Below are 12,653 nucleotides of genomic sequence, written 5' to 3' on the forward strand. Positions count from 1 at the left end.
CCGCCTCGAAACTTTTCCACGGCCGAGATTGGGTTACAGCTCGTCAATCAAGAATAGCAGCGTGCTCCGATTGGTTGGGCAAAGTACCTCGGTGCATAGCCACGGGGAAAACAGCGAGAAAGTGAGGAACAGACGGTATTTCCTACAGAATCCCAGCGGGAAAAGAGTAATGTGTGAAGGGGCAGCAGTCACAAGGGAATCATGAAGAGTTTAAAGTCGCGGCTGAAGAAACACGAAGTGACTATCACAGTGAGTGGGGCGGACTCCTCAAACATAACCATGAGCTGGGGCTGCAATGGACTGGGGCAGGGTGAGGGCTGACTGACCACAGAGCAAACTGGCGCAGCTGGGGGACAGTGGACTCATTGGCGGGAGACAGAAGGGCGTGAAGAATTGTGGGAGTCTGGGAAAGAGCTGGGACAGAAAGTACTTGTGAAGGGGAATATACAGTCTATTATGTGCGACAAGTGAATTCCTCACAGGGTTGATGCTGCTCAGTTGTTGACAGGTGATGATAGTAGCGCTGTGACTGCACCGTGTGTGACTGACTGGGGGGTGATTATTCTGCTACAGGGGGTTTCATAGGTCACATGATGCTGCTGCTGCTGCTGACGGACAGGACATTGCGGAGAGGATAGGAGCTGATAAGAGGCCTGAATGGGAGGGGCTTGGGGGAGCCAGTCAACTTTTCCACATCAGGTTTCCTTTGGAGGTCCAACCATAGGTCATGACTAGCCTATAGGCATAGGAATACATTCTGCTGTCAGACAGTCATTCAAGAATATTCCGGGCAGCAACTAAGGGGCACATTTACAAAGCTCGAGTGAAGGATTCGAATTAAAAAAACTTCGAATTTCGAAGTGTTTTTTGGGCTACTTCGACCATCGAATGGGCTACTTCGACCTTCGACTTCGAATCGAACGATTCGAACGAAAAATCGTTCGACTATTCGACCATTCGATAATCGAAGTACTGTCTCTTTAAGAAAAACTTCGACCCCCCTAGTTCGGCAGCTAAAAGCTACCGAACTCAATGTTAGCCTATGGGGAAGGTCACCATAGGTTTGCCTGAGTTTTTTTGATCGAAGGATATTCCTTCGATCGTTGGATTAAAATCCTTCGAATCGTTCGATTCAAAGGATTTAATCGTTCGATCGAACGAATAATCCTTCGATCGAACGATCGTAGGATTTGCGCAAAATCGTTCGACTTCGATATTCGAAGTCGAACGATTTTAGTTCCTAGTCGAATATCGAGGGTTAATTAACCCTCGATATTCGACCCTTCATACATCTGCCCCAAAATGTTCACCCCAAAACCTCACTCTAAGTCACTTTCAATCTGGCCTTTCTTTATAGATAGAGATAAACTATATAGAGGAGCACAAAGGCTTGTTACTAATCTCCCCCTTAGCCTCTCAAAGGGGGGTGGGGGAGCTGTGCCCTTTAATTTGGAAAGCACTGCTGTAGGGCAGGCAACCTGATAACTGTGATGTGTATCAGTGAAATATCTTGTGTTATTTAATGACACAAGCCTGTCGCACTGCTGGACTGGGTGGGTGGCAGCCATTCCTATGCACTTTGAATAAAGCTGGCCACAGGCGCAAAGATCCGATCGTATGAATCAACGTACGATCGGACTTCCCCATCTCCTGACCTGCCACTATCCATTCCGATCAAATAAAGTACAAAAGAACAGATCGGCCGATGTTCTGCCCCTGACAGCAATCATATGAAAGTTATGTCCGACAAAAGCTAGTGTCTCCCTCTGAAAATCGTACGATCGGCAATACATGCAGCGATATTACCCACAGCCGACAGAAATCTTTTAACCTGTCCGATCGATCAAACAACCGATCTCCGCCGGACGAAAAATGTCGGGACTCTCCACACTCATTCATTCATACGATCAGATCTTTGCGTCTATGGCCAGCTTAAGGGATAGTTTTAAGTGTTTTGTTCTCCACCTCCATCTGACCTTTAAAACACTTTTCTGGCTTTACCCTTAAGAAGAATAAGTTGGAAAAGGAGAATACTGGTAAGAGGGTAAACACGTGAGGAGAAAGCTAGGTAGGCAGCAAGTTATCAAGTTATCAACCTGATAACTGTGATGTGTTTCAGTGAAATAGCTTGTATTATTAAATGACACAAGCCTATCACACTGCTGGACTAGGTAGTTGCCAGTCATTCCTATGCACTTTGGATAAGGGATAGTTTTCAGTGTTTTGTTCTCCACCTCCTCCCGAGCTTCAAAACATTTTCCTGACTTTTACCCTTAAGAAGAATACGTTGGAAAAGGAGAATACTGGTAAGAGGGGAAACACGTGAGGAGGAAGCTAGGTAGGCAGCAAGTCTAGGCATGAGGTGGGCAGATAGCATTCTTGGGATAGGGAAATAAAAATGAGTTATGGAAACAGCATGCTTGCCAAAAGGAATTGTGGAATATGCCTTAGCCTTAGAATGGATAAAGTGGGGAGACAGTTGTGTGATTGTAACGGTCAGTTTGAGTGTATAGGCTATCTGTAGAGAGGTTAGCATGCAGATTCGGCTCCCTTTGGTAAGGAACCAGAGAATACACATTATAAGGGTTGCTCTGGGGAGATAATATGCTTGTGAAAGGGAATTAGATGTAAAAGAAGGAAAGAAGATTATGGGATATCATTATCATAGTGAACTAATGCATTAAAGGAGAAGAAAAGCTACAGAGGCATTTTATTGCCAACAGATTAGCTGCAATAGTGCAAGCTATAAGAATATATTTATTTTGTAGAATGCTTTACCATACCAGAGTTAAAAGCTCTAGAAGCTCTCTGTTTAGGATAGCAGCTGCAGTATTAGCTTGGTGTGACATCACTTCCTGCCTGAGTCTCTCCCTGCTCACTCATAGCTCTGGCTCAGATTACAGCAGAGAAGGGGGGGGGAAGAGGAGCAAACGGAGCATGCTCATGCCCGGGGCAAGGAGGTTTAAGATGAAAACAGGAAGTCTGATATAGAAGCCCATGTGTACACAATAGAAGGAAAGAAATTTAGTGTTTTCTTTTGACTGAGGACTCGGAGCAGCATTACTTTGAGGGTTTACTGGTATATTTAGGTGAACCTTTCTGATAAGGCTTACTTAGTTTTAACCTTTCCTTCTCCTTTAATACCTTTAAGTCTACTAGAAAATCATGTTAATATTAAATAAACCTAATAGGCTGGTTTTGCTTCCAATAAGAATTAATTATATCTGCGTTTGGATCAAGTACAAGATACTGTTTTATTATTACAGAGAATAAGGAAATCATTTTTTATAATTAAACTGTTTTGAATAAGACTAGAAAACTCTGGTCCCATAGAGTAAAATCCTGATTTTAAGGGACCACAAAAAAATAAAACCAGAATACACAGGAAAATGTAAAATAGGGCAAGAAATAAAACCAATGCTTGAATGACTTAAAATGCACAAAAATGTAACATTCACTGGGACTAAGGGGTGTCATAAAAGAAACTAGGACAAAATTATGGTTTTAGAATTAGAGGCCTGAAAAAAAGGGCATTAAATACAGGAATGTACATTTGGCGTTTGATGATATGACATGAGTAGACTGGTAGATGCTTTATGTATGGGATCTATTATTTGGAGTGCTTTGGATCTTGTTTTAAGAATAAGGGTTTTTTTGTATAGAAAGAAATACATGAAAAAAATAGGATAGTTTTGCTACCAACATGGATTTACGCTTAGTTAACGTCAAGTACAAGGTACTGACTGTCATGTTTTTGCAGTGAAAAAGCAAATCAGAAGAAGAGAATAATTGTGTATAATTTATCCACAGCACCGTGGGAAATGGCTGTTTTATTTCTGATCTTTCTGATTAAAGGGTTTCGAGATGTAAGATTCCACATTTGTTCTAGCAGCTGCCTAGCAATAAATACTGCCATAAGAAAAAATGAAATCAATGTGTATCAGATAGATGTTGCAGTGTATCACGTGCTGCATTATTCAACTACTTTTCCCATTGCATGATGCGGAGCTCACACCCAAGACTCTGGGCTTTCATTCTTATGCACAGTTAAATCTTTGAACCATAACATATTTGTAGAGGTTGCTTTTCATAATTTGTAGCATCTTTTACCAAGTCTATTTTAAACTTTGCAATGTAACAAATGAACAAATATACAGCTATATGAAGAATGACACAAATTTTACTGAATATATTTAAGAAATGCGTGTAAACTTTCCTGAACTACTGTTGCATGGGAAAGAGACTGTGTCAAAAAGGAGCACCGGAATGCTGGGGTAGTTGAGTATGATTTATAGTATAAACAAATATCTGAGTGATACTTTCATGTGGTTACAGAAGAAAAATTAAAGTGCCTTCTGTTTTTAGAACTGCAGAAAGCATTTACTTTTTAATCTATGCGTAAAGTGAAAATATGCCCCATTTTTTGGCACAAGCTCATTCGGTTGGGCTTATGTAAAAAGGAGCATAGACCCTATACAAACTTTAAAAAAATATATGCGCATACATACCAGATTCCACAGGAAACCGTGATACTTGCAGGAACTCTTTCCTAACCATCAGAAAGGGACCACGGTGTGATGAAATCTCTCCCTTATTTTGTTACATTGTGAAATGATGGATTATGAAGTCCCTCTGCTTTCCATTGAATCTGTACACCACCCAATATAGAAAGCAGAGTGATGTTTGTTTCAGAATTCATCACTTCAAGGTGAGGTAGGGGCTGCATTACAGTGTGTCTCTAAATATATATATTTATATATAATATATTTATATAATATATTTTTTTTTTGTGACTAAAATGAACTATATTAACTTTTTTTTAATATGTATGGGACATGGGATTGGGTGATTTTGGATTTTTCTCTGCTTAGTTAAAATATTCTGGTGGAAAACCACCCTATGTGCCATTCGCCTAAAGCTGCCCATGTTGCCTTGCTAAATATTTGATCATATGGACAGCTGGCCTGCCCAATTGATTGGGTGAATTGATACTATGAAATCCATGGGCAGTTTCGGGTTGATCAATGACCTCCTAAAGTGGCAGTTGCATAAGTCCAAGTAAATGGGCCATTAGCTGGCAACTGACTTTGGTTTGGAAATTGCTGAAACGTACGCAACACTTGGCCTGTGCAAGGCCAGCTTTACACCCTTTTCAACCACACTGTGTTACTAAACCTCTGATGGTTTTTTTTTTTTGCAAACTAATTCAAAAGGGTAAGTAGAACCATACATTATAATAGTTTATAATACTAGTTACTTCTGAATTGACGTGCACATGCAATAGCAAAGATATTTTAGAAACAAGCTCAGCAATGTTTACCTGTCAGATATTTTGGTGTATTCTCTCTTAATTTTTGTTTCGTTGTAACGTTTGATCCTTGTTTGCTATTGCCTTAATGATTGGTCTATATGCAGTACAGCATCGACCTGGTTATAAAACCTGTTTTTCAGTACTTTTCATCTGCAGTAATTGAAACTTGAAAGAAACATAATTGTAACACAATTAGCTGAAAGGGATATGACGTATATGTATTGAGAGAAACTGCATGCCCTTTAAAAACCCATTTTCTTCTTTGCTACACCAAGTAAATACTTTTTTTTTTCAAAAAAATTCTTTCTAGGGTACAGGTAAAGGATCATTTATTTGGAATGTGTGAGAAATTTTACAAAGAAGGGATCTTCTTGATCTTCTTGTAATTTGGAGCACTATGCCTTAAGGCTGTTTAAAAACAAGCACTGAAAACCCATTAGAATTCTTTTTCCACCAACAAGGATTTTTGCAGCTTAGTTACAACGAAATATACAGGGACATGTATTATTAAAAGGAAAAAAACAAATACAGTTAATAATCTGAGCTCTTTTCCAGAACTCTCTTGGAAATGGCATTGCTGTATGTCAGAGCTCTATGGATAGTGGGTCTCTGGATTATAGATCCCATATTTGTATTTAAAAGGAAAGGTAAAATCTCTGGGTCTGGTTGCCAATTTGTTATTTAAATATCTAGACCAGTATGCCTTTAATTCATGACTACTTCATTTCATGATTGGTTAAGCCTTCTTTATCTAAAAATATAGTTGTAACAGGGTGCTATGGTGCCTAGAATATCCAGCACAGTATATATTGTAAATAAAGTACCCTGTCTTGTAGAATATAAGGATATTATAAGTTACAGAGGCGTTTCATGACCATATAAAGCATGAGGCCGAAGGCCAAGTGTTTTTATACAGGTCATGGAACTCCGAGGTGACTTCTAATATCCTCATATTTTCCAACAAGGGGTACTTTATTTATTATAAGATACAACTTTTAGTGAGTCATGTGACCAAAATGACATCACTATTTACCGTTATCTGATGACATCGCTAGTCACCCTTTATAAGGATATAATTTACAAGATATTTATGGCTTTTGTGTATTAAAAGTATATAATACACAAAAGCCATGAATATCCTGTAAATTATATCCTTATAAACCGTGAGTTCTGATGTCATCAGTTATAAACGGTGAGTTCATGACTCACATGACTCACTGAAATTTGTGTATTATAATAAATAAAGTACCCCCAGTTGCAAAATATGAGGATATTATAAGTTACCTCGGAGTTCCATGAGGCCTTCAGCCTCGTGTTTTTATATGGTCATGAAACTCCTCGGTAACTTATAATATCCTTATATTTTACAAGAGGGGGTACTTTATTCACTATATATCTTTACTCTCTCTAATGAGCTTGTTTCCTATCCACAATTTTGTTCTCTTTCATCCCTTTTCAAGTTTGCCAGCCCATATTCTACTACCCCAGTTTGTAGAGATGGGTAACGCTCTTTATATTTACAGGGAGCACCACACCCAAAATCTGGGCTAAATTTTGTGCTTATACAACTGAGGAGATGAGGTTTCAGATTGCTAATATTTTAGCTGGTCCGCAGGGCCTTCATAATACAAAGACCACCAAAACAGATGTATTTTCTCGTCAGCATGGATGTATGAATTAGTTTAGGCGCCATTTATACAGTTCACTTGCATGTGCTCTCTTTTGAATGTATCATGGGATCTTGCACTTCTTGTGGTCCATGAGGAATAGCATTGGGCACATCTTAAAAGCAGGTTGCTCACACTATTTTGTCTGGATTCCATACATTATTTAACCTTGTTTGGGAGATTGAGACTTCAATTAAATTGTAGTAAATGGGTGTTAATCTTTTCAGTGTGGAAGAGGTATTGAGGAGAGATCATCTTTATGCCCTGACACCTGAATCTGCACCCCTTCCCGGTAGTGGTGGGATGTTAGTCCCTGTTCCCAGGCTGGCAAGATGAGCTACACCATTTCTGACAAAAGCTGATGGTCACCCATTGAGCTTATGCTAGCTTTATTCAGCACCAACACATTTTAGATCTTTAGATTGTTCTACAGTCCCTGCCCCACTGAAGTTTACAGTGTAAGTTTACTACTGCATTCACACAACCTACTAGGGTGACTTATCAAGAGCCAATTAATCTTCAAATGTTAGAGGAAACCCATGCATTCATTGCAGATCGTTTCTTGGTCCGAACTGAACCAAACACAGTATTTCATAGCTACAAGGCAGCACTGCACACATCGTGCAAGCTGAATAGAAAGTTGTACCCTGAGCAATTCTGAGCAGTAAAATGTGTGACATGTAAGCAGCAGCAGGGTTTATGCAAATAACATTCAGGTAAGTGGAGGGGCACTTGCACACCTCCCAATTGTCCCGTTTTTCATGGGACAGTCCTGATTTTGACAGCTCAACCTGCAGTCCCAGATTATTATTGAAAAATCCCGACTTTCTCTTTGATCTCCTACACTGACCAGCCAGAAAAAGATACAATGTTTCTAACTTAATTGTCTTTTTTGTCAGAGAGTCCAGAATATGTGGCAGGTGCACTTGGATACTTTTATAATCATTTAAGGTAAACAAAGAAACAATTGTAACAATTTAAGATAAGCAAGTCTATTGGGGAAGCTATGACTTGCAGCTTAAAGGCCAAATCACCTTCATTAGCAAAACTAATAACACATAAAAAACACATAAATGTGTTCACACTTTCAAATTTGTAAAATGAACATGGTAATTAGGGGGAGTGCCCACAAAAATGGGCATGGTCAAAAAATGTTTTACAATTCTAAGGCTTGCATGACAGGAATGAATGAGATTCAACTGTTGATGGATTTCGAACAGAAAATGCAAACAAAAGCGTTAATAGCATTTTCAAAGTAAACAATACTTGGGAAGTGAGCACATGTTTCTTAAATTGTGTATATTCATTGCAGAACAGAGAGGAGTAATATCCTTGATCTGTCTGTGAGTTTGGATGCGCCTTGCAAAAATCTGTATCTTCTTATCGACCTGTCAGGATCTTGGTGAATGAATTAGACACATTCTTAAGGCTTCTAGCATTTAAAAACAAGATTTTCAATGTCTGGATCTCATTTAACTCTTGGTGCCTGCTGACTCCACAACCCCCCCAACCTTTTTTCCCCCCAAAGGTATGTAGGTTGAAGCTACTTGCATAACTTGAATTCCAACTACTGGGTGTGTTGCAGCTTTTATTCTTTCTGTGGAATTAGCTTCTTTGCGCAGTTTATTTCTGAAGTGTTCTGGAGCAGAGCCTTATAAATTAATATCAAGCAGTATGAGCGTAACACATGGCTGAAGGGATTACATTTTCACTATCCACAATTAAGGGTTTTACTATACAGATAGAAAAGGAAAGAAGGTGACGAAGCACCTGACAATATCTGCCCCCTTCACATTAATTGGAATTTCTGCATATAAAACATGCAGAAGGAGAGAGAAGATTTCCCATTGGGTAACTAAGTGCCCTAGGGAGTTGAGAAGAGGAAAGAAGAACAAAGTTAGGGTAGAGAAGCTCTGTCCATTTTCATTTTTCATGAAATTGCTGTTCCTGTGTGTTATTCCTTTGGAAAGTGTTTGTGCTGTGTATAGAGAACTCTACCTTGTTCCTTCTGGGATTGTTGGCATTCTTTGATGTGACTAAGCATCTTAAAATAAGTTAATTTGCCAAACTTTAGTTGTTGATATCTAAGGCCCCTGACACATGGGCATTTCATAGTCTGGGCAAAAAATATCTCCTGTAGGTGATGAAACACCTGACAATATCTGCCCCTTTATATTCATTGGAATTGCCACATATAAAACATGCAGAAGCAGAGAGATTTCCCATTGGGCAATAAAGTGCCCTACCAGTGGGAAGTTACTCTCTTTTTAGGTTTTTGGGGGGGTCAAAAAAAGGAAAGAAGAACAAAGTTAGTGTAGAGAAGCTCTGTCCTTTTTTAAATTAAATTAAATTTTTAATTTAATTGCTGTTCCTGTGTGTTATTCCTTTGAAAAGTGTAAGTGTTGTGTATAGAGAACTCTGTTCCTTCTGGGGTTGTTGGCATTCTTTGATGTGCCTGACATTGGTAACCGGACATTTTGCATCCAGCCTGAGAGAACCTGATCTGTAGGATTAGGAGCTGACATGCAGTCTGTACGAGAGAGACATTTACAAGCACATGAATATGTAGCCTGTATTTAGTGTCTGTGTTAGTTAAGGGTTTAAATTAAGCAGTTACATACTTTATGTATGTGCAATTTATCTGAATTGTAGTCCCTGTTATATTTGTGGTGGACAAAAAAATGCATGTGCTACCTCTGTGCATAATCGAAAGGTGACCATGATTTGTAGAGCCAGCTTTATAGTATGGGGCGTATTTATTAACACTGGGGATAAACATCACCGGTTATTTTGCCCATAGCAATCCGCAATTAGATCTGAAAAGTCACCTGCAAGTTAGAATACAAAAGCAAAGATCTGATTGGGGACAAAATGCTCAAACACTCCTGTGTGAAATGCAGTAGCCTCCTTATGCACATGAAGTCAAGTGAGAGGTGCCTATGGCTTGAAACTCCTGCTACATTTTCAATCGATAAACCTATACCACACAACTGCAGTGGTCTGTTGTAGGCGATTCTCATTCAAAGTGATTGAAATACAGTAGCTCTGTATGCAGTTAATTCTAATGTCAGGAGACTGTGCTATGTGCGTTTTAAAGGTTTGTGTATATTGCAGTTGCATTCTTATTTCCACCCCTAGATATGTCTTTCAGTCTGTAGATGGTAAGCTGTTTCAGTTACTACTTTGTACTTGACAGGTTTAATCCTTTCTGTGACAGTGCAAAGACCTTGCCTAACATATGCCAGAGGCAGCAGTTATGTGAAAATAAATATAATGAATATTACAATGTGTTATTTAATGTTATAGGAATTGCTATGTATTTGTAGTAGTAACCTATTTTTAGTCTTACACTAAATGTGGGCATACACAGGTCCACCCCCTACAGTATTTTGACCAATCGCCCCTCTGACCAGTCTGACAAATTATGGCTACATTTTTATTGTTCAGTGACCCAAATGATCAGAATGTCACAGTTCCTCTGGGTTTGCAGGATTTTCTATCTAAAGGACCCCTGACTTCATACATGGCAAGTAGGCCTAAATAAACACAACCACAGCGTTTTTTGCTATTGAGAAGTGCTCTCCTCATTCGTTAATTCATTACCAGATATTGGGATAGCGGTATACCCAAGAGAGGATTTGATGCATTTTTGACAAACTAAAAATGCAGTGCGGAGAACTACATGGGAATAACATAGATAGCCAGTAGATGGTAGTGTGGGAGAAAATACAGTAATGTTTAGTAATGTTCTGATCACTTGTGGAATTCTTTACCGTTATTATTGTCGTTGGATTGAGAAGCAGCAGGGAAGATAAATATTGAACACATCAACATTTTTCTCAGTAAAAAGATTTCTAATGGGGCTATTAGCATGAAATTGAAACTAGATGTCGGTAACAACCAAAGTAATCCACATACAAAGAACTCAAAACAAATAAGTCCATAAATTAATTATGTGAAATGACATATGGAATAAGTATTGAATAAATGAAGAAAAGGGGGTGCAAAAAAGTATGGAAAGCCAAGAAACCTGCTGAAATCGGCCAGTATTTAGAAAGCAATCCTGCCTCATATCAGTGGAAGTGAATATCAGCTGGTTTAGTTCTAATTGGCGGCCTATGAAAAGGTTTCTCGTTACCAAGGTATCACAAGAAGATTTGCCCAAGAGCCAAGGATCACTCGCAGAGAGCATTCAGAAAGACATTGAGTGAGTAGGTACAGTTGTTTCAAAGAAAACAATAAGTAATGCACTCAACAAACATGGCCTCTATGCCTGCTCACTGTGCAAACTCCACTGCTGAGGAAAAAACATGTTGAAGCTCATTTAAAGAGAGAATATGGTCTGGTCCGATGAGACCAAAACTGAACTCTTTGGATGTCATTGCACACACCATGTTTGGAGGAAAAATGGCACTGCATATCACCACAAAAACACCATACCAACAATGTTTGGAGGTGGAAACATCATGGTTTGGGGCAGTTTTTCAGCATATTGTACTGGCAGACTTCATATAATTGATGAATAGGGAAATGTACAGGGTCATTCTTGATAAGAATCTGCTGCCATCTACCAGGATGCTGAAGATGAAACAAGGGAGTTCATTTCAGCAATAAAGCGGCTAGAATGGCCTAATCAATCATCCGACTTAAATAAAAATTGAAAATCTATGGAAAAAACTGAAGATTGGAGTTCATAGAAGAAGCCCCCAGAACATTCAAGATTTGAAGACCGTTTTTGTGTGAAAGAATGGTCCAAAAGCACACCTGAGCAATGCATGTGACTAGTTTCTCCATACAGGAGGCATCTTGAAGTTGTCATCAGTAGCGATCCTAGAGGGGGGCAGGCCCTGGTGCGTGACGCACAGCCGGGCCCCGCCCCCTCCGCACGGCTTACATTGTCAATGGAGCACGGGCTGCCGAGGGGCCCTGAGGGGGTGCGGGCCCTGGCCCGCTCGCAACCCCTGCTCCCCCGGTAGTTCCGCCACTGGCTGTCATTACCAACAAAGGTTTTCTACTACGTATTAAATAGATTTTAGTAAGCTTGTTGAATATTTATTGCCTGTGTCATTAGACATAACTTAATTTGTGGACTTATTTGTTTTGAGTTTTTTTGTATGTATTGATTACTTGAGTTGTTACTGACGTCTGGTGTAAATTTCATGTCAATAGACCCATTAGAAATATATTTACTGAGAAAAACATTCATATGTTCAATACGTATCTTCCCTGCTGTATACAGCTTTAATCATCCCTGCTAAATGTCAAAGAGCATAGTTCTTTATCATTTTTCTGTTCTTGCAGAGCGTCGTTTTTATTAACCCCCTTTACTCCTCACAAGTTATAAAACCTTTTCACCCGCCCCCAAAAATCTAGATCTAATTTTTCGTTTCAGCACCTAGGCTCCAAACCAGCATTTCTTAATGGGATACCTACACTACCGATCATATGGGACATTTTGCCACCTGCTTAAAAATTGCCTCCAATGTGGGTGACAAAACATCGGAAGTCACCTTTATATTGGTATTGCGGGACATCTCTGTGTCTAAACCAATTGTATTGTGTGAATATGTGGAAAGAAGCATCTGCAGGTCCTCAGTCATGACTCGGCAAGTGCTTGCCCCAGGAAGGCAATCCCTGCAGTTTGGGTACCACTGCTGTAGTGTATGGTTTCCTAA

General features: G+C 39.4%; 1 protein-coding gene across 2 annotated transcripts in view; it reads left to right on the top strand.

The window, feature by feature from the left end:
• uaca.S (uveal autoantigen with coiled-coil domains and ankyrin repeats S homeolog) overlaps window positions 1-12,653 on the top strand; it is a 39,994-nt gene continuing 27,341 nt past the window's right edge. Inside the window, exon 1 of one of the 2 annotated variants that reach the window (XM_041588177.1) lies at window positions 1-249. In XM_041588177.1, coding sequence (XP_041444111.1) covers window positions 202-249 — 48 coding nt within the window. In that variant the 5' untranslated portion in view covers window positions 1-201. The remainder of the gene's footprint in view (window positions 250-12,653) is intronic. The other variant, XM_018255221.2, reaches the window with a different exon arrangement.

This window comes from Xenopus laevis, chromosome 3S, assembly GCF_017654675.1.
Source record: "Xenopus laevis strain J_2021 chromosome 3S, Xenopus_laevis_v10.1, whole genome shotgun sequence".
Taxonomy (NCBI): Eukaryota; Metazoa; Chordata; class Amphibia; order Anura; family Pipidae; genus Xenopus; species Xenopus laevis.